This window comes from Falco naumanni, chromosome 4 (genome assembly GCF_017639655.2).
Source record: "Falco naumanni isolate bFalNau1 chromosome 4, bFalNau1.pat, whole genome shotgun sequence".
Classification (NCBI taxonomy): domain Eukaryota; kingdom Metazoa; phylum Chordata; class Aves; order Falconiformes; family Falconidae; genus Falco; species Falco naumanni.
The window spans coordinates 82,908,657-82,929,991 of NC_054057.1; the positions used below are offsets into that span (position 1 = coordinate 82,908,657).

At 41.2% G+C, this 21,335-nt stretch overlaps 1 protein-coding gene and 1 long non-coding RNA gene across 2 annotated transcripts; both read left to right on the top strand.

Moving 5' to 3' along the window:
- Window positions 1-160: 160 nt before the first annotated feature.
- EIF3B (eukaryotic translation initiation factor 3 subunit B) lies at window positions 161-19,435 on the top strand. The gene is made up of 19 exons (XM_040592776.1): window positions 161-1,007; window positions 6,051-6,243; window positions 7,558-7,677; window positions 7,768-7,825; window positions 8,471-8,599; window positions 9,646-9,803; window positions 10,721-10,852; window positions 10,948-11,014; window positions 11,567-11,613; window positions 12,424-12,634; window positions 13,221-13,293; window positions 13,533-13,655; window positions 14,173-14,251; window positions 15,096-15,234; window positions 15,873-15,998; window positions 16,472-16,549; window positions 16,964-17,072; window positions 17,606-17,723; window positions 18,862-19,435. The coding sequence occupies exons 1-18, from the start codon at window positions 539-541 to the stop codon at window positions 17,707-17,709; spliced, it is 2,415 nt and encodes an 804-aa protein (XP_040448710.1). The 5' UTR covers window positions 161-538; the 3' UTR covers window positions 17,710-17,723; window positions 18,862-19,435.
- LOC121087585 lies at window positions 1,040-4,329 on the top strand. Its single transcript, XR_005827660.1, has 2 exons — window positions 1,040-3,503; window positions 4,022-4,329. It is a non-coding gene; the product is annotated as an uncharacterized LOC121087585 (long non-coding RNA).
- Window positions 19,436-21,335: the final 1,900 nt, after the last annotated feature.

Consider the following 21,335-nt stretch of genomic DNA (forward strand, 5'->3'; position numbering starts at 1 on the left):
TTGGTGTGCTGTCCTGTCACCTCCCGCCCAGCGCTGGACAAGGAAATACGCTGAGCGGCTGAAAACGCAGGAAGGCTTCGGTCTGCGGTCTGCGGTAGCGCAGTTTAATGTCACGGCGCCTCCCGCCTTCTGGCTTCCGAAAAATGGTTCAGCCGAACTCCACCTCAGTAGACGGCAAGGAGGCGCCATCTTGAACTCAACCACCACGAGGGACGAAACGGGGAGAGTTAGGGCTGCTGCGGGGTGAGAAGAAGCGGAAGCCGCCGCTGGCTGAGTGAGAAGTGGGCGGCGAAAGGGACGGCAGACGCTTTTGAGCGGAGCTGGGAGAAGGCGGCGGTGGGCAGAAGCTGCGGCGGGACAGAGATTGTGTCCCCCCCCTACCGCCCGCCCCGCAGCAGTTGGTAGGCGCCGCCGCGCGGGGCCCGCTGGGCCTGGCGCACATGGCCCGGCGGTAGGAGCCTCCCTGCCCCTCCCCCGCTCCTTTCCCGTCGCGCTCGAGCTGGGAGCGCGCGGCCGGCCCGGGCCCGCACCCAGCCCCATGCAGGACACCGAGGAGAGCCCGGCGGCCGCCGCGCCGCCCGACGCCCAGGGGCCCGGGGAGGAGCCCGAGCAGACGGACGGGCCCCCGCCGCCAGCGGAGCCGCCGCAGCAGGAGCAGGAGGAGGAGGAGGAGGAGGGAGGACAGGGACAGGAAGGCGGCGAGTCTGAGGGGCCGCCGGGGCCCCCTGAGCCGCCCGCCGCCGAGCCCGAGCAGTCGTCGCCTCAGCCGCCCTCTCCTCAGCCGCCGTCCGGCCGCGAAAGCCCCGAGAAGGCGGAGGCCGAGCCGGCGGCCGGGGCCGAGCCCGATGCCGAGCCGCCGGCGGAGGCCAAGCCCGAGCCGCCGGCCGAGGCCGAGCCCGGCGCCGCGCAGGAGAACGGGGAGGCCGCGCCCGCCGCCCCGGCCGAGCCCGAGGACGAGATTTCCTTCAGCGACCCCGAGGACTTCGTGGACGACATCAGCGACGAAGGTGCGGGCAGGGCCGGCGGCGGGGAGCGTGCGGCGGCGCCTGGTCCCGGCCCGTCCGGCCGTGAGGGGAAGGGAGGGGCCGCGGGGGGGCGGGAGAGCGCCAGCGGGGTCCCGGCGCTGCCCGCCGCCACGGAGCAACGGGGGGGCCGCGGCCGGTGCGGGACGAGTCGGCTGGTGCTGTGCCCGCGGCGGCGGAGCCGTCTTGCCGTCCCGGGAGGGCAGCGGGGCTGCGCTGGGCACGCTGCGCTGCCCGTAGTGCCCGGGCCCCGCACACGGCGCCTTCGTGGCCGCGGTTCTTAGACGAACCTTCCTCCGGGTGATCTGCACCGTGCGGCGCTGGCGGCCGTTACCGTTACACGGCCGGTATCGACCCGTGGGCTGCCCTCGGAAACTGCGATCGCCGACTTTGCTGTTTCCCGTTCGTCTCTGTTAGTGAAGCTCGGCTGTAGAAACACAAGTTTTAAATTGGTGAGCAGATGTTTACAAACTAGGTTTTCATTGTGGTGTTTTTTTCCCCCATGCATCGAGAGTCAAATCCATAGATAAAAGGGCTGAGAAGAGTTACTGCTCGTGGAGATTTGACATGGGTACTTTGTGACAAGAAAATACGGAAAAAATATTTTTGGCAGTTGTAAATTCAGACTGAGGTTAAAAGTGTTGATATTGTCTGTCTTAAAATGGCTAAGCCATTGTGTAGCTGCACAGACAGTGAAGGGAGTACCTGATTTTGGCGTACAGGAGTTAGAACTCTGGTATTTTTCAGCTAAATCTTCATAGACTTACTCAGTTCTTGAATAGCAAAATTACTTCCTTTGCCAGTGTTTGTTCTAGCATATGTGCTGTTGTAGGGTCTGGTGTGTGTATCCTACATGTTGTAGGGCCTTACATTGCATGTATCAAAACTGGAAAAATGTTTCTTAGAGCGTGTGATTTGTCAGTCGGTTATTTCAACTGGCAGTGGAATACAGGCGATACGTGTGCCTTCTAGTGTTCCACTCCTGTGTTTAGCTTAATAAAATGGCAGCAAAGTATTGGATTAAGGAAGTGTTTGCTGTTCTCAATTTAGTAGTCTGTATAGCTCTTTGAATTTGTATGTTTCTTAAAGAGACTTTGGCAAAACTATCTGTAAGTATGTAGTTGGATTCTTTTTGTCTAGCTAAATGTTTTCTTGGTACACTCTGTTGGCCTCTAGGATTATTATGTTCTAGTCTGTCTTCAGAAATTAGGCATGTTTTCCATCCTCACTTATTTTATTGTAAGGGATTAATTTGGTTAACTTCTTTGCTGTATTAATACAGTGTTAGTGGCTGAATTCCAGTGTTTTAAGTTTAGTCATTCTTGCTAGTCTGGCTTTCCATCTGTGTGTGTGACTTCTTGAGCTTCCTTATTCCTTTCCCTTTATCCTGATGACTCTCCAAGGAGGACGATCCATCAACGTCACTGAGCCAGGGCTATTTTCAATGCTTATAATGTTACATCTTCAAGAACACCTTTGAGCTGGAACAGCTTAAGGATTGGACTGTCTCAGATGCATTACTTCCAACTTTTTTTTTATGGAATAGTGGTGGCATGGCAGAACAGCTGATCCAAGCTGAGGCAGGAGGCGGGATGTGTCGGATAACCATTTTGGTGCCGTGAAGCTTTAGTTGAGATAATGATAGTGGTCCTTAAAACACTGCCAGCTGAAGATAGCTGGGTACCCACCACACCCTGCTTTTCTTGTAGGTGGAATAAGAGCTGGCTAAACCAGCTTCTTACCCTTTGAAGATTCCTTTGTTCACAATTTCGAATTTAAGGTAGAGGAAGGGTACAATGTAGGTATTTGTCTTTAATCTGTTACAGGTTTGATTCAATACAGCGTATTGTGTTCTTGCACATGAATTTGAATATGCATTGCTTGGTTTGTCTGTAGGCCTATGAAGTCTCTTTTGAGAAGTGGTTATGAAAAAATGTCTCATAGAGTCTTAAAATTTACCCTCTTGTGGGTGTTTATTTTCCTTGTAGACTTCTGTGGAAATGTCGTTGTGGGACATGCTTTCATTTTATATGCAGGGAAAATCTAAGGTAACGGATTACAGGTTAAATAAGAAATTTATTGTTATTTTACTGTAATGTCATTTTTAAATTCCTCCTTTTCAATCCTTACAATTTTTGTAGGCATAGCAGACACTTCACTGCACATGTCCTAAATTGTAGGCAAGTGATTACCTCTCCAGAACTTCAGTGTATTGTCAGCTACCTGGAGAATGGCTTGCTCCTGAAGGAATACCTTGAGATCCAGTATATACTAGGAAGTTAACTTGCAGCCCTCGTCCATGGTGTTCTCTTCTGGACCTTTTGAGTTAGCTTTGAACTTTGGAGCAAAAAGTTAAAGAAGGAGGGGAAGGCAGTACGAAATACCTTCTATAGTAACTTAAACCGCTTTTAGTCTGTGGTAGAAAATACTGGCTGTGGAATGATTGCCAATACCCACTGCTCTGCTTTTGGAAGAAGTCAGGTTTATGCTGTGTTCTGTTTTATTTCTACTACTTTGCCTACCCTTTTGTTTGAAATAGTGCTCTTAAAGTTGTCATCATCTGTGATTGTGCTTATTGGGACTGGTGCCTCTGTCTTCCTGTCAAATTTTTTGCACATCCTCAGTGACTTGTATGGTTTTGTGCTATCAGAATATCTGTTGTTAACTTGAGGGGTTTTAATGAACTTTTCCTGTGCTTGACTTTTTCTTTTCCCAATTATCAGTCTGCTGCTCCCTACTAAGGGCTCTATTCTAACTTGTTTCTTAAACGTTCACTCCTAGGAAGTCTTCCTGTTCTTCGCTAATATTTGTGTCGTATGCTCTTCGCTGAATATTTGACTTCTTCTGAAGCGTAAATGTTCTCATAGGCATTTTTTAATAGTTCCTACAAGGTAGTAAATAGTTGCTATAAAGGGGAGAAGTTTGCGGGTATATTTTTGCTATTTTTGGGCCTTTGTTTTTATTACACAAGTTAGCATCTTTTAACTTTTTATTTGTAGTTCCTACATGCACATGGAGAGCATCTTTTTGAGTAAAAAAAACCCTATGAACAGCAATGTTCTGTGAGTACTACATAATTTTGGTGGCGATAGCATCCATTTTTGCATAAAGTTTTGTGAAGTGTATTGCCCCAAATCAGTGGAAAGCTTCACGTGTAGTAACCTTTTGAAGCTTAAAGTTACAGAAGGCCAAGGGGTTTTGGTAGTTTGAAATTCAAAGTAAGCATATTTCTTTACTGCTAGAGATCTTTCCAGTGCAAAATTCTGTAAAAATGTCTTCAAAATACCAATAAATCTTAACACCCTTTTTCAATTGCCCTCATATTCTAAATAATTTTACATGTGTTTAAGGTTTTTGGGGGTTTTCCTGGTCTGTGAATGCTATATATAGTTTGACTCACCAAATTTTATATTCTAATTCAAAAGTATAGTGGCATGCACTTATTTTCTGTCTAGCATTTTATAGTGCTCTTCACATAAGCTTAAAACTTACTGCAGATACCTATGTGTATTTTTTTTTATTTATATGATGTGTGAAACTGCCATTCATTTCAGCATGTTTGGCTTTTTGTGTTAGCAGAATATCTATTCTGGTCCATTTAAGTACACAGAATGTCAATAAACCAGAAATATTCTGCCACTTCTAGCTGCTACTTATTTAGAATACCGTAATGCTATCATGTAAATAAGTTGCAGGGGTGTGACTGATTACACCATGAAATGATCAGTAATATAGACAAGAATTAAAAGTGTATGGTTGAACAGGATAGCTAGGGACAGTGTGGGATTTTATCCTGGGAAGGTTTTAAAAATAACCTTAGGTTAAAGTTATTTGAGAGATTGTTTGGATATCCTTGTCTTTAGTGCTTCTAGTTCAATCCATTGAGGATCAAATCATTGATGTAATTTTTCTGACTATCCTTGGATCTACAGGTTCTATGTAGTTAGGTATTTTGAGAAGTATCTAAATTACTGATGGGCTTGGTGGATAGAGAGTAATCTAATAGACTTTAATCTGTTCCTCAAGTTAGATGTGTCTAGGAGCCTACCATTAAAAATAATGCAGCATTGTTGAAGCTCTTAATTTTGTGCACAAATAGGTGTACTTTGTAACTTTTAACTGTTTTTATCCCAATATGGTACTACACAAGCCACAACTGCATCATTACGGTCCTTCTGAATGTTCTCCCTTCTGTGTATAGGAAACTTCAACGATGTTGTAAACAATCTCTTCCCAGTAGAAAGAAACTTGAACCTGGCAGTGCAGGGACTGAACAAACCAACCCACCAGCAAGTACTCTCAAAATTTATAAAATTATTTAGAAAAGGGGCATTAGTATCGTTGTATCCAGGGTACGAAAAGGTGTGTGCTTCACTTGCTGCATGGTTAAATACGGCTTTAAGTGTCTTGTATTAGAGCTTCATTTTTGTGTTTAATTAAAGGTTTAGACGGAGTGTTGGGTTCTTAAACATAATTACAGTGATGCTAAGACATGCAGAGCTTCTAATAGGACAGATAGTTTTGAATTATGCTAAAACTCATGTAATTTGGGAGGGACGTACATGTTTGTGTTTTTTTTTTTTTAATTGAAGTCATCCAGTTGCAATTTCAGCAAGGCTTCTAGTCAGAGCTTGGGTAGTAAATCTTAGTTGTCTGCTCTGTCGTCATTGTAAGGACTTGGTGAGCCAGTTTCAATGCTGAAACAAGCTAATAGTGCGAGTGTTAACTTCCTCAATCTAAGGTATTTCATTAAGAAGGACGTCAGGAGTTAGTTCCTTGAAATTTGTCCAGAAACTGCATAATCACTCCTCTTAGCAAGGAAGAACTGTTGGGAGCGTTGTGTATTCACTTCATTTGGTTCTCTGATAGAACATTGACTCGCTACCAAGTTTCTTAAACTATTCTTGAAATCTCCTGACATTTGCAGCCTTCAAGTTCTCTTACTATCACTATTCTTTTGATCTTTCTGTCTTCCCCTTTAATGATGTAGACTTGTGCCTTAGTTTCTTGTATGCTTTTTCTTTGCAGAATTACTTGGTGATGTACTGAAAGATCAGCCGCAGGAAGCAGATGGAATTGACTCTGTAATTGTTGTGGATAACGTTCCCCAGGTTGGACCAGACCGACTTGAGAAACTGAAGAATGTCATCCACAAAATATTTTCCAAGTTTGGTAAAATTATCAATGAATTTTATCCGGAAGCAGATGGGAAAACAAAAGGGTAAGTAATGATAACTCCTATTGGAAATAGGATTGAAATACTGCTTTGATTAACTGTTGATTATTAGTGTCAATACTTTAAGGCTGTTTTTTTATGGTGACCTCAGTCATACTCATCACTTTCTTCTACTTTAGTCTCTACAATCCTGATGTCTAGTCTCAGTGACAAACAGAGAAGTTCCCGAGGGAGCTGAGACACTTAATAGCTTGTTAAGCTACAGGGACAGAGGGATTAATTATGGAAACAGTTTAGCTGAGTTTGGAAGACAAATTTCTGTGCAGTACTGAATGAGATACTTTTGTTGATTTTCTGACATGGCTAATAGATAGGTTAAAGGTACATTTTAGTTAAAAACTTACTAGCAGTGGTTGATCTGTTTATTGCAAAATGGACTGTCAATATTGTCTCTTGTTGCCAGTACTTACGCTTACATTAGTAACTCCAGCTTCCTTAAGTACAGTGAGCCCTTCCCAGGACTTTTCCCCATTGCCAACTTCTGATCTCTGTTCCTGGTTAATTGCAGCATCTGAATTTGAGAGAAAGCTAATCAGAAAAGGTCAAGCCCAAAGGGAGAGGGCAAGGGAAGGAAAGTTTCAGGGAGAGAAACCGGGCAAGAATTAATCTGATAAATATGAGATTTTACTGAGTCTTATTACTGTAGTTAAGAGTAGTGTATATTCCTGAGTTTGGGAGGATTCCATAGTTTAGAAAGCATAAAAAAAAGTGGGTTTTCTGGAGTGGCAGGATTCTTCATTCTGTAAGGTAAGCGTGAGAAGCATGAGAAAATTATTCTCTCTCTGTGTTCGTGCCTCTCTGAGACAGTGTCTGACAGTCGTCAGGATACTGGTAATTTTAAGTCTGCTGGGCTACCAGCTAGGTTGTGTTAGTGGCAAGAAGGGAGCTGAAGTACATTCAGTGTAATTGAAAAACAAGAGTGGTGCTTTGAGACACCTATAACTGCAGGATTTACAGTTTCTAAACATGAGCTGTCATTCAGCTGGAAGGAGTTGCATGCTTAACCTGCCTATTGCTAGCTCTCTTTTTAGCCCATTTACAGAAAAGATACCAGTTTTAATTCAGGTCAAGCCCATGCAGCTAAAAAGTGTGTATGTACCTGTGGCCAAAATGGAGATAATTGCCTTTGACCTGTACTGGTTAGGGACAAGACAATAAGTTATTTTATAGATGCCCTGTACTGAGTTCTTTTTTTCATCCTCATTGTTTGTTTTTATTTCATTTATTTAATTTCTTACTTGTTTTGAGCCTGTTATGTAGTCAACGATGGCTTCCTACTTTCGTCTTCCTTCATTGTAGGTACATCTTTCTGGAGTACATGTCTCCATCTCATGCAGTGGATGCTGTGAAGAACGCAGATGGATACAAACTGGATAAACAGCACACTTTCAGAGTCAACCTTTTCACAGACTTCGATAAGTGAGTGCAGCTATCATGTGTGTCTGTAGATTCTGGGATTCTAATTAAGAGTGCCTGCATGGAGCGTAACCAATCAAATTACTCTTTCAGGTACATGACAATCAGTGATGAATGGGAAATCCCTGAGAAACAGCCATTTAAGGATTTGGTAAGGATTTTTTGGAAAAGTGGAAAGAATATTCAGCATGATATGGAATGATTACTTCATTGCTGGAGTGTTCATATGAAAACAGAAACTAACAGTGTTGTTCTAAGTAGCAGTAGCGACTGCATGTTCCTGTGCGTTCATCCTCGCTGTCATGAAATAATAGGAAGAACTTAGTGGTTCTGCTTAGTAGTTCCGCATAGGGTAAAACTTAAGAGTAAATAATAATTTCACGCAAATCATTTAAAAATAGAATTTTGAAAGTATCTTCTATTTTCAAGTGTATGAGACAAACTTCTGTGTTTTTACCAGTAGCTTTGTGAAAAGTTCTGTGGAGGAAGAGATAGTTTTCAACAAAAAACAAACACTAAAACCCCCAAAATTATTTTAGGCAAGAAGTGTTAAACATCATCAAACCACCTTGAAAGTCCACTTTTTTATAATCTGTTCCCTTAGCCTCCAGTAACCAATAGTTTGAATTATTTAATTTCACTTTAAAAACTTGTTTGCAATGGTATGGCTCCAAAGTTGCACGCTCTGTGTAAGACTGACTTCCATCTGCCAGGTAGATACTAACTTGGGAAACGTGTTAAACTCATGTCTTAGCCTTTGACTTGCTTATAATCTTTTTACTTCTGTTTTTCTTAGGGAAATCTCCGATACTGGTTGGAAGATCCTGATTGTAGGGATCAATACAGTGTGATCTTTGAGTCAGGAGACCGGACCTCCATTTTTTGGAATGATATCAAGGAACCTGTTCAAATTGAGGACAGAGCAGTGAGTGTCCTGGAAGTGCTGTACATTGCAGATACACTATCAGTCTCATTTTATGGCACTTCAGGTTTTTCTTCTTTTGTTTTTTTTTTTTAATATTTTTTCCCCATTGCTGAAATACTTTTTTCCTCCTTTTGAAGAGGAGTGGTGACATTACATCCTTTAGAATTAGACTTGGCTGCTTAGGTAAAATAAATGCAGGGTTAACTTGTTTGTGGTGTTAGGGTGTTTTGATTGGGGTTTTTTTACTTTGTTTTTTTTTACTGGTCCCTGATGCCTATTACTTCATCTGTACATTGTAGGTGATTCAGAAAGACCTGAAAATGCAAAGTTATGAGTTTGAGGAGTACTATTCATTAGAGCTTAACTGCGCTGCTTCTGATCACTTTATGCTTTTTTGCTGACTGCAGAGGCGCTAAAGAAGAATAGCTGGTTTGGTAACAGCATATAAAAGGGAGAGTTAGTGTGCCTGTCTGCTGCAGGCAGTTGACTTGCTGAGAACTGTTGATACCCAGAAGTATTTTCTTTAATAACCATTGTGCATTACAGTAGAAAGAATTTGTCTCTGGGATGATGAGTAATTTTGCTCATCACCATGGTCACTGGCCCTAGTCTATATTGCTGAAACCTCTGTAACTTAGCTGAAGGTCAAGAGCTGTATTGTTATTAAGAAACTTGAAATACTTACCTTTACTTGTGAGAAAAGTATATTCTTACCAGGGCTGAAAGACAGCAAGGAAACCCAAGCCTGTTAGGTGGGTTTAATTGTTACCATACAAAGGCTGTCACTGTAGAAATGTTTTTGGTGATCGCTAAGTTGAAAAAGTTTCAATGGACAGTTTTCAACCTGAAAAATAAGTACTGTGCATTACATGCATGAAATTAAACTCCACATCTAGTCCAAAGTATCATGAATTCTGAGATCTTCACTTAGTAAATGGATTTTCAAAATGTGGTGCTACAAGCCACACATTAATTCTTTCCCCTTTAGGAATCCAGCATGAAATTAAACGTTTGTGTGTACTTTCTTTTGTTTTTTTAAAATCCAGCGGTGGACAGAAACCTATGTACGCTGGTCCCCAAAGGGTACCTACTTGGCTACGTTCCACCAGAGAGGCATTGCACTTTGGGGTGGAGAGAAGTTCAAGCAGATTCAAAGGTTTAGTCACCAGGGAGTGCAGCTTATTGACTTCTCGCCCTGTGAAAGGTATGGAGTATGACATTGGTTTGGGCTAAGGGATCAAAAGCAGGAAGTGCATACATTCTGGCTGCTGTGCTTTCAAATCTCATGTGGTTGGGGTCTTCTGTTCTCCTTTGCCTTTAGAAGTACTGCTTTTCATGCATAAATCCTTCCTAGAATGAGTGAAACTCTGCCTAACTTTTCTTTGGCTTTAGGAAAGGTACTTAACATAATCTGGAATAATTGGTCTACAAAACAAAGCTGACCAGTTTCTTCAAAGATGTTATTATCCCAAGGAAGATGACCGTATTTTTTCCTTCTTAGTTGGATGGGTTGTCTATAGTGTTAGATTTCTAGTTCTCTGAAAAGTTTCAGTTGAGTAGCATTTTCCAAATCTGTAGTACTGAAATTAATTCTTTAAGATTCTTTAATGTTAAAGAGCTTTTTAGAGACAGCTAAAATAATTTCACAACTGAGATGCATTTTGTTTTGCTAGTTTTCAAGTAACTTACTTGGAAGCAGTTGGGTTTTATGTTTTATTGTATTAAAGACAGACTATTTATCTTTAAATGGAGAAGTCTAGCATACCTATAGTTCAGGTTAGCTAAGGTCAGCGGATTTATATTTGGTTCAAAACAAATGATGTTCTTGTGGCAAAACTATAGTAGGTAATGGTGTATTCATTGAGTTCATCTCTCGTTAACATCAATATGGGAAGACTTGCACATAAATCTGCAGTCTTTTCAGCCAGAGGGATGCCAGGAAAATACTGTGTCTTGGAAGCTTTCTCCCACTATGTCATATTTCTCTCCTGTCCAACAAATCCCATTAGAGAAACTGCTGCGTGAAAGTGCATTGTATTTAAATATCAATTGGATGAAATTCTGCTTCTATTGACGTATTAGTTGAAGTTTCAGTAGTGAATTCGGTTATTTCTTTCGTAGGTATTTAGTGACCTTCAGCCCTTTGATGGACACACAGGATGATCCTCAGGCTATTATCATCTGGGATATTCTGACTGGGCAAAAGAAGCGAGGGTTCCACTGTGAAAACTCAGCTCACTGGCCTATTTTTAAGTAGGTTGAGAAACAGAAAGTAGTAGTCCCACACTTCATTTCGCGAAAAGGCATTTCCTATCTAATACTCCTATTTTGTCTTTTTATTTGCTTAGATGGAGTCATGATGGTAAATTCTTTGCTCGAATGACTTCAGATACCCTCAGCATCTATGAAACACCTGTAAGTTCTTGCTTCTTTTTGCATAACTTACTGCATTACATTAGTCTTTCCCATCGTATCTATTTTAAAGGATATATTTTAATAATACACTCTGGAGCTGGGCTTAAAAAGGGAGAAATCCATTTGCCTCTTGTTCTTTCCTGGTTGAAAAACTTCAGCTGAGTCTGACAGTGGATTCCATACCACGCTTTTAGAAGGACAAGACAGCTCAATATACTGCTTAACCTTGATCCTGTTGACTCTTTCATGTGATGTTTCCCAGCTCTCAGTAGTAGATGGTTGCCAGAGTACCCAAAACATACTATAAATTGAAGACTACTGTAGCCTGGTTTGCTTTTTCATTATAATTCAGGCTGCTGTACTCATTAATTCTGTACAGCAATTTTTGTTTGTAATTGTGGTATATGTATGTTCATAATAAAAAAATAGAGATACAGGATCTCTGAAAATTGTGCACAGTTTCCTAGTTTGTGCTTTAATAATAAGAGTAGAAGTTGCATGTGTAAATACAAGAATATTACTAACTTAAAAATTCACACCTTTCTCTTTTAGTCTATGGGTTTGTTGGACAAAAAAAGCTTGAAAATCACTGGGATAAGGTGAGTCTATTTCTTTGTAAAGATAACAGCTCTCTTTAGCTGGAGTCTCTATGTCTGGGCTTTATTATGGTGAGAGGAACCTCTAGACTGTTGACTAGAGCAAATGGCCTCATGCCGAAGTGGTCAAGTTAGACAAACTGGCAAAAAGGAATGGAAACTTTGCCATTTATTGTCCACAGTTGACAGCTTGTATGCGTTGAAATTCTCTTTGTGGTACTACTTAATCTAGGGTCTAGCTCGAGAGTCCTGTTCCTTGTCTACAAAACCCAACTGGAATGCAGTTTGTTAGGGAATATCTCCCTAACGAGATTTGGATGCTGACTTAAACCAGCATGCTGTATACTGCCTGTTGGCAAGGAATGGGTTTGGTTTTGTGTGTGTCTGTGCAATAGACAATGACTCCTGTGAGTTTTATAGGTACATCTCTGTATAGCAAGAAGAAAATTTAAGTGTACCCAGGTGCAAGAAGATTGTCTCCAGTGTACTTTAAGGGTTTTTTTTCCTCACTGGTTTAATCAGCCTGTTTCCTAGATCTTTGGCAGTTACACTGGGTGTAACCTACTCTTTAGTGAAACAGAATGTTTTGAGAATGTTGGTCATATAGCAAATTTAAATAGCAGTATAAAAACATGTTTTGGCATGATAGGTGTAAGGTTATTAAATTGTCCTCAGTTGCTTGTCTGTATTTGTGTTTATTCTTGAGGACTGATATTTGTCTGCAGCATTCAGATACAGTGATGAAAATTATTTCTGCTTGTAGTAGCTCTAACGAAAAATTAAAATTATGTGTTTTTAACTTTCTTCCTGTAGAGACTTCTCATGGTCTCCAGGTGGTAACATAATTGCTTTCTGGGTGCCTGAGGACAAAGACATTCCAGCAAGAGTAACTTTAATGCAGCTGCCTTCTAGACAAGAAATTCGTGTGCGAAATTTGTTCAATGTCGTAGATTGTAAACTCCACTGGCAGAAAAACGGGGACTACCTGTGTGTGAAGGTAGACAGGACTCCCAAAGGCACACAGGTATGTGGATTCTGATTGTATTCATAAAAATCGGTTCTAGCTCATGCTGACAGCTCATTTTCTTACAGTACTGTCTTTTAATATAGACAGTGTGAATTATACGATGTCAAAGCTATTTTTCATTTTTTTCCATTTGAATTTGAGGCATGTGGAGAGCAAAATGTATGTAATGTTTGCATCCAAGATTTGCTTTGACTTCAGTGGCATCTTGGACTTGAGTGAGAGCTATATGCCTCACCTCTTTTTCTACTTGCTGTTAAGCAGTTACTGAAGAACCCATAGGCCATGCTGCACAGTGTGCCATATGTTTATCTGTCTTAATTAAATTTCATAAGAGTCTGAAAAGAAACAAATGCTTTTGTACAATTCTTCAGTTATTCTTCATCAGAACAGAAACATTTAGAATGTGTTCAGTAATGAGGCGTACTGTATTTATCTGCTCTCATTAAGGAAATAAATCTTGACTCTGTCTCTCATCCCGTGTCCTTGGCAGGCTAATTGTGTAGTTGTCCTTCTATGCCTAGTGATAAAATTGTTTGCTCTACTGCTGCTGTGCTGGATAATGAGCTGATCTTGGCCTTTACAGGGAGTAGTGACCAACTTTGAAATTTTCCGAATGAGAGAGAAACAGGTGCCAGTGGATGTGGTGGAAATGAAAGGTAATGCCAAATATTTGTGGTGTTTTTAGGAATTCCTGTCAACATGTGACGTAATTGGGGAGTTAACCCTTTTTGATAGGAGCTAAAATACTCATGTTGCAGGGCATAGAAGTGAGAAATCATAACTTTTGTTGCTGTTCACGCTTATGACTAGTTTTGTTTTCTTTGGTAACTGCTTGAAATCAAAGCTTTGCATTGTCTTTTGGCAGAGTTTTGACCTCTTTGTTTTTTTGTTACAGAAAGTATCATAGCCTTTGCTTGGGAACCAAATGGAAGCAAGTTTGCTGTGTTGCATGGAGAAACTCCACGAATTTCAGTGTCCTTTTACCATGTTAAAAACAATGGGAAAATAGAACTCATAAGTAAGTGGCTGAAAAACAAGTGAAAAGTGCAGATGCTAAGCATTTTGCATGGCAGTAGATGCATTAAACTCAAAGTTGTCCATGTTTGTGGTGGGTAGTGGGGCAGCAGGTGCTATGTCTGATGCTGTATTCTAGAAATACAACTTTCTAATGACAGCTGAACTGTTTTCACCTTGAATCGATCCAGGGTCTGGGAATAAAAGACTTACAATCCAGAATAATTTTATAGCCTTGGGAAGCTCATGTGAGGCGATGGCACAGGCTTGGCTCCCTTTAGATAAAATTAATTCCCAAGTTAGGTGTTGGGGTCTTCTGATCTCCTCTGCTTTTGCTGGCTTTGGATGTTCTGCTGCTACTGGGTTTTGTCTTCAGAAGTGTAGAGCTAAGGGCGGTTGTTACGACTTGCTTGCAGTTGAGAGTTGAGAAATGTCTTTTGAGGAGCGGAGTTGACTGCTTGTAAGGTAATTGGTGGCATGGGATTGAGACGTCTTTCTGAATGTGTCTTATTTCTTTCCAGAAACGTTTGACAAGCAGCAGGCAAATACGATATTCTGGAGCCCTCAAGGGCAATTTGTAGTGTTGGCTGGCCTCAGAAGGTGAGTATTGCACAAGTTCCTGAACACCACATTCATTTTAAGGAGGAAAAAAACTAGAGTATCATCAGAAAGCGTTTGGTATCTCGGTGAATGCTGCATTACTTTGTAATCCTGATACAGCTTTGCAAAAGCAAAGGAAGAGAAGAGATGCAATTTCACAATGTAGCTTAGTCCTTTGTAACTTGAACTTGCTAGTTCTACCACATCAAATTAATGCATTTTTCAACAGAAAAGTGTGTATTTAGAAACACATTTCAGCTGGTTACGTTAAATGCTGACTCTCAACTAATCCAGTTTGCACTGTGCATGTGGCTCTTACAATGCATTAGTTGGCATGGCCTTGTGCCTTCTTATGGGCAGTACCTTTTAATGACAAAGCTGTTTTGCAAAAATATTTTATCAGAAAGTTCCATGTTAGAGCAAGAGAAAATTATTAACTTCTTGAGTAGTATTTGCCTTTACCTGCTTTCAGAAAAGCTGCTGTTCGTCTTAGAAATCTAGGGGTTTTTCTTCAGTCTTGTTTTCACTACTTTAACAATCACATGCTTAGACTTATTTAACTTTGGCTGTAACTTGCCTATAGTGTGGCTTCATTGTGACTTTAAGAACAGAAAGAAAAATGGGTTAAGTGTCGCTGAAAATAGAAGTGGCATTCTTACTTGGATTTTTGTTTTTACTCATCTCATTGCTGTCTAGCCACAGAGACTGATATGAGCCTGTCTCTTGGTTGCTGTGAAAATTTATCTTTGTAGCGAGGAGTTGTAAACATGCAGTTTGTGGAGTGCTTTTAAAAGAACAGGCTATGCTAGTGTGTAAAACAGTCTGTCTTGCTTGGTCTCTGCAGCATGAACGGTGCCTTAGCATTTGTTGATACATCTGACTGCACCATGATGAATATTGCTGAACACTATACAGCTTCAGATGTGGAATGGGATCCTACAGGCAGATACATTGTGACTTCTGTGTCCTGGTGGAGCCACAAGGTACTCATGCTTGCTTGCTTTTTTTTTTTTTTCTCCTTTCGTTTTCAGAGGTATTGGAAAGGGCTATGGATTAGGGAGGGAAGATGGACTCCTGTCACTGATCATGTAACTTAAAACCTGCACCATAGTTTTATATGTTAATTTCTGAGTATCAGTATGTATTTGGGCCATTAGCCTCACTGGGTGTCCAGAATAACTTCTGGAAGGGTGGGTCATGAGTCTAAACCGAGTGTCCTTTTTCTGGATTTTCATTAAGTCTTTATTGGTTTGAAACTTGATCTCCTTGTGGTGAACAGCAGGGTTTATTGCATATGTTATTACTTTTGCATGGTTCCAGCCACCACACTGTAATCCTCTCCTGTACAAGTATAGAATCCGAGACTCTTAAGAATATGATAGAAGGTCTGGCTTAGTTTCAAACTATTTTGATCCTCCAGAAGGTAACTTCTTGCAAAGCTTCAGTGGAACTATTTCGCTGAGGAATTTGACTTGTGCAAGGAAGGCAATCACAGAAAGAGCATCCTGGTTCTGTTAACTGATGGTGCTGATTTTATAAAAATTACCCTTAAGGCATGGAGTGAGGACTACAGTATTGAGTTATAGCTTACCTTGACTGAGACAGTATGCTACCCTTCCAGGTGGACAATGCATATTGGTTATGGACCTTCCAAGGCCGTTTACTTCAGAAAAACAATAAAGACAGGTTCTGTCAGCTTCTCTGGAGGCCACGACCAGCTACCTTGCTCAGTGAGGATCAGATAAAGGTACTGTATTCCACTGACTTTGTCTACTGACATTGATTTGGTGCCTAAGCATACTTGTTTTACTCTCTCTTCTTGAAGCTGAGGCTTGAACTGTTGGGAGTTCCTTTTGCCCTGAATTTGTGAAAAAACTTTTCTGCTGTAGGGGACTTCACTTCTGGGAATGATTGTAAATATTAACTGTTCTCTAAGCTCAGAATAGAAATGATTACCAGCTTTTCTTACAGTTAGGGTACAGTGAAAAGGCATAAAGAATAATGAAATTGAATTTAGCTGTCCAGACTTCACTAGCTGCACATGTACAGAAGCATTTACGTGATCTGTAAGCCAGGCAGAATAGAATTACAGCGAAGGGCCTTGCCTGGAAGAGATGTAATGCATAGCCTGCTTAGGCCTACCAGGGAGTTCTTGCAGCATATGATTGTTGTGATTGCTGGTCTGATATCCTAGCTGAAATAAAATTCCCTGTTTTACAGCAAATCAAGAAGGACCTGAAGAAATACTCCAAGATATTTGAGCAGAAGGATCGCCTGAGCCAGTCCAAAGCTTCAAAGGCAAGACACTTTTATAATATGATAATGTAGACGAAACTTTTGTAACCTGTCCTTAGTGATTTTGTAATGGTGATATGTAAGTTAAATTTCTTTTGTAATAAATATCTGTGTTCATTTGAATCCCTGTGGTTAGAGTTAGTTCCAATAGGTAGTTCAGACAGATACTACTAAACTGTCAGGTTACACGATAATGAATCTGGAGAGGTGCCGGTATTAGCTCATTTGGCAAGATATTTGGGTTCTTAGTGAGTTGCTGCATTAGCCAGTCTTTAAATTAAGAAAAGGTCTTACCTTTTTCTTTTATTTAGGTCGGTAGAAAGTACGTTCATGAAAAAAAAAATTGACTTACTAACAAATGCATCACATGGATTTGATTTATTGGGGAGGTTTAACAAGGTGGTCTTACCTCCGTAGGAGCTAGTGGAAAGGAGACGTACAATGATGGAAGAGTTCAGGAAGTACCGCAAGATGGCACAAGAGCTGTACATGGAGCAGAGGAACGAGCGTTTAGAGCTTCGAGGAGGTAAGCCACACATGGTACTTGTAAAGACTTGGTGTTAACTGCTGCTTCTTTCCAAGTCAATACCCTATTCTGGGGATTCATCCACTTCTCTCCTTCCGTTTCCTGCCAAAGCTAGTCCCTTGTTCTCTGAAGATTATTTATACTTCTTATTCTGAATTGCAATAGGATTGATTTTTTTTTTTTTTTTTTCAATGGGGAGAAAGCTCAATTATTGCTGGCTGCCACATTTTGATATCTCATGTTTTACCTCACCTCTTTATGCTTCAAGGCAAACGTTAGCTTGACCTTGGGATAATACTGTGAAGAGATTTGAGCGTTGCATTCAATCAGAAAATCCACGGAAGCCGGGTGGTGGGAGACAGTAATGCCTTGGGTTTCATTTAGTGAAAGTCAGCACATACTTGTTGGAATTTTAAAGCACCAAATGCCTCTTATTTCACTGCTGGTTTAAGGACTGTTTCTGCCAAGAGCATGAAGTCCTTCCATTGCTGCCTTGTTTGATGCATTCTGTATTCATGTTTTCTCTGTTCCAGGGGTAGACACAGATGAGCTGGACAGCAACGTTGATGACTGGGAGGAGGAGACTGTTGAATTTTTTATCAATGAAGAAATTATTACCCTTGCAGAACCAGAGTAATTATTAAAACCGTGGTAAGATACCATACCTCTCATTAGAAAGCAACTCCTCCTGTCAGCTGTTGCTATAGATTCAGTAATTTGCTTGAGAAAGTTAGGTCTGTCTGCGTGAGTGAGTGTGGCGTTCTCAGAGTTGGTTTGTTTTGCCTGTGGCTAGAGGGGGCAAAAGCTTTTTTAAAAGTCATCACAGAGGGTCAGATTTATGAGTTGTACTGAGCAGAATACTGTGTATGTCCTGTCTTGCCAGAGTGATGAAACCCACAACAGAGTCAGGGTCATCTTCCAAACACAGTGTATTGCAGACTCTGTAAGTTCTGTCAGTACGAGGAATCATAGTTACTATGAGAGAGAAATGTTGCTTCTTGGAAGAATTGCATGTTAGTGTAGTGTGGACAGAGTTTAAATACTGTACTAAAGATTGTACAGCAAGTTGACTGTGCTGATAAACCTTTGAATAGATGTTTAAATATCCACATGAACTTTGCTGCTATTTTCTAGAAATGCTGGGTAGAATTCAGGTAGTAGCAGATTTTTGTGCACTGTCACTGCTTGTTGCTGACATCCGGTATTTAATCCAGTGCTTTTCCCAGTTCCTTTTTGTGAATTTGTGTTATATATTGGTATGTTGAAAAGAGAGGCCACTTTTGCCCCCTGTTGTAGGAAATGTCCTTTAAGGAGTTTGACATTGTGGTATTGAGGAGGGAAAAGGTATTTTGATAGCGAAGGCACTCACATGGGACTTAAAACCTGGAATGGGTTCCTGGTCTGTCATGTTCAGGGCTTTGCTTTAAGAGGAAGGGTTGTATGGACGTATGCCTTTTGCAGCTGTAAGTCACCCTGCAGCTTTTTAGCCTCCATGTATCTAAGGAGTTCACGCAGAATGTGAGCAGTACACCTCTTGGACCTGTAGCAAAATTAATAGTAGTGATACCTTTGCGTATGTTTGGATGTGGCTTATGTGTCCCGTACATGTAAGATCCTTTTATGGAAGGAAGGGAGAGATAAAGCTGCCTAGTGTATGGATTGAAACATCAGTTTAATAGGCGAAACACGTGCCTGTGTAGGTTTTGAACAGCTAGCATATGTGGTGAGGCTGAGCTGTTTGTATAAAAGCACAGAATGTAACTCGCATCCTTTTTTTCCTTTTCTGCAGCACCACCAGATCTTGTGCTGAAAAGAAGTTCGTTCATTTTCAGAAAGCCTACATCAACTTTGGAATTTTTAATCCATATTCTTGCACTCTGGAAGGGTGGATGCACCAGATTTTCTCCATTCTGACACATTGTAGTGCCTTTAAGTCTTGCTGCCTGTTGCAGTGAGATACTGGAAAGGCACTGCTTTTAAATTTTTATTCTTTTTTTTTTTTTTTAGGGTTTGATTTTTTTTTTTTCCTTTTTAAATCCACTACTACCAGTATTTACTTCCTGACTCCTGTGCAGTACTTACCAACTGGCAGCTTTTGACTATTGCCAGTGAGGTGAGGTTCCATCAGTGCACCTCTGTCTTACACGCACGATGTTTCTGTTTCAGGACTCTTTCTATGTCCCGAGTGCATGGACAGATGTTCATTTTGTTTGGGGAAAAGTCAACAGAACCGTTTCTCGTATGATGTGTTTTAGTGTGCTGAAGCAGCACTACAGCGGGCTATATCCTCCTCCTTTCAGATTGTGAAAGGATGTCTCCCTCAAAGAGCTGAATATGGAAATAAAAGCAGACCTATACTAAAACCAGGTTGGCTACGCGTTGTTTGTAGGGAATCTTTCCCTGAATGATCAAAGTCAAACATACCCACAGTAATAAGAGTGTTTGCTGTATTGGCTATATGGTTCTTTTGGATTTATTGTTTTTTAATCTCGGTTCCTCATGGCTCTTCTGGTTTAGTGTTGTGGTTGGTTTGGTTTTTACAGTGATGGTATGGCTCGTTACTCTGACAAGTTGGCCTGTTCACTATTGTGGAGTGACTAGAAAATGAGTGGATTTCTTAAACCATCTGCAAACTGATACTAGCCTCAGGAATTACTGATTAGTCTAAGTCTAATTAGTGAGCATTGCAAACTTTCAGAGAAGTGCTCTGTGTACACATGCCTTATGCTCCCTGTTACAGTACCTAGTTTCATTTCTAAAGCCCTCTGTTCAGAGGGGAAAAGTGTACTTAAAGCTGGTGGAGCAGCTTCTCTGTGTTTGTATTTATGAGTAGAAATTCTTTTCTGGACATTGTCAGAGCAGTGAGAGATTGGCCTGCTGCTTACCCTTTGAGGGGCAGGGGAGAATGAGGGTGTTCCTGTCACCTCTCCTGGATGGGCCCGTGCTAACGTGAGCCCTCTTGACTGGCTCTTTTTAAAACCTGAGCTCACTGCATAGCAGTGTGTGACAGATCTGAAGTGGAAAGCCCAAAAAGGCAGCCCCACTCAGCTGGAGGCAGCCAAGGGACAGTAATGTTTTTAGCGCACTTTTTTTTTTTTTGTCCTTGGATGAACTTTCTGTGATAGCAAATGCACAGGCCCCTGAACTCCCATGTTCTCTTCACCAGGAAGACTCGTCAAAATGATCGTTCTGTAACAATGGCATTGACTTAGTTCCAGTAGTTCACTCTTAAACCAGTGAGTGGTTTTTTTCCACAAGTCTGTATTAGTTTCCACTTCTCTGCATTTGTTCATTCAAAATCAACATATACACATACATGGATAATTAAAGTTTTGCCCACAGTATTTACAAAGCTCATCTCTGAAATAGGGGGTTTTTTTCCCCAGTCTTACTTTCTAGTAAAACAGTGCAGAAGACTTCTAGCATGTCCAAGTTCCCCAATAATGACTTGAACTGCTATAGCAGGAGTCATTTTAATTACCTGTTAGTGGTGAGGAGCTGACTTCACCATTTTCTAAGCTGCAAATTGAGCGGAAAGGGTTTTTTTTTTTCCATGTCTCCATGCAATGAAGTTTTAATAGGGCACTGTGGTTTATTCCTGGCCATTTTCAAAGTAAAGAAATTGAATACCAATGTTAAATGAATTGAGTTCATCAGGGGGGAAACAAAAAAAAAAAAAAATTCAAAACAAAAAACCCACACCCAGCCAAAACTGCTCCTGTAGGAGCTTTGGAAGCTGACAAGACGTCCTGACCAGCAGTTAAGACCTTTTCTCATCTCTAATGCTTGCATTTCTGACACTGCTCCCTTCAATTGCTATGTCTTTTCTGTAGTGTTTCTTACTTAAAATGCTTTTTGCAAATTACGTACTACTGAAATTGTTTTATGGGTATGTATTGGGTAAGCTAGTGTGTTTGGCATTTCTCGGAATAGCACTAGGGGTTGTACTAGAGAGGAAGGGTCTTGTTCTTGAATCCATGTTGGCGTGTAGCTTCGAGTGCTCTGTGCTGCTGGTTTTCAGCCTGTGGCCCTTGTTAGGGCTTCTGAAGGGTGGTCAGAACAAAACAGGTTTGTAGGTACTGTACAGAGAGACACGTACAAGTCGGGAAGAGGCTTCCGACGCGGTTGTACCTCCATTGAACGCCTTTAAGGGCCCAGAATTTGGATGGGAGGGGAGGGAGGGAAACAAACCTTAAGCATCAAGTAGGATAGTGTGTCTCATGGTGTTTGTTAAAGTATTGTCTTAGGTACTTTTCATAATCT

Excerpts from the sequence above, each read along its gene's own strand:
- EIF3B (XM_040592776.1), top strand. The coding sequence starts at position 539 with ATGCAGGACACCGAGGAGAGCCCGGCGGCCGCCGCGCCGCCCGACGCC. Across the intron at positions 13,294-13,532 it reads GGATGTGGTGGAAATGAAAG|AAAGTATCATAGCCTTTGCT; the intron begins GTAATGCCAAAT and ends TTTTTGTTACAG. Across the intron at positions 14,252-15,095 it reads GTGTTGGCTGGCCTCAGAAG|CATGAACGGTGCCTTAGCAT; the intron begins GTGAGTATTGCA and ends TGGTCTCTGCAG.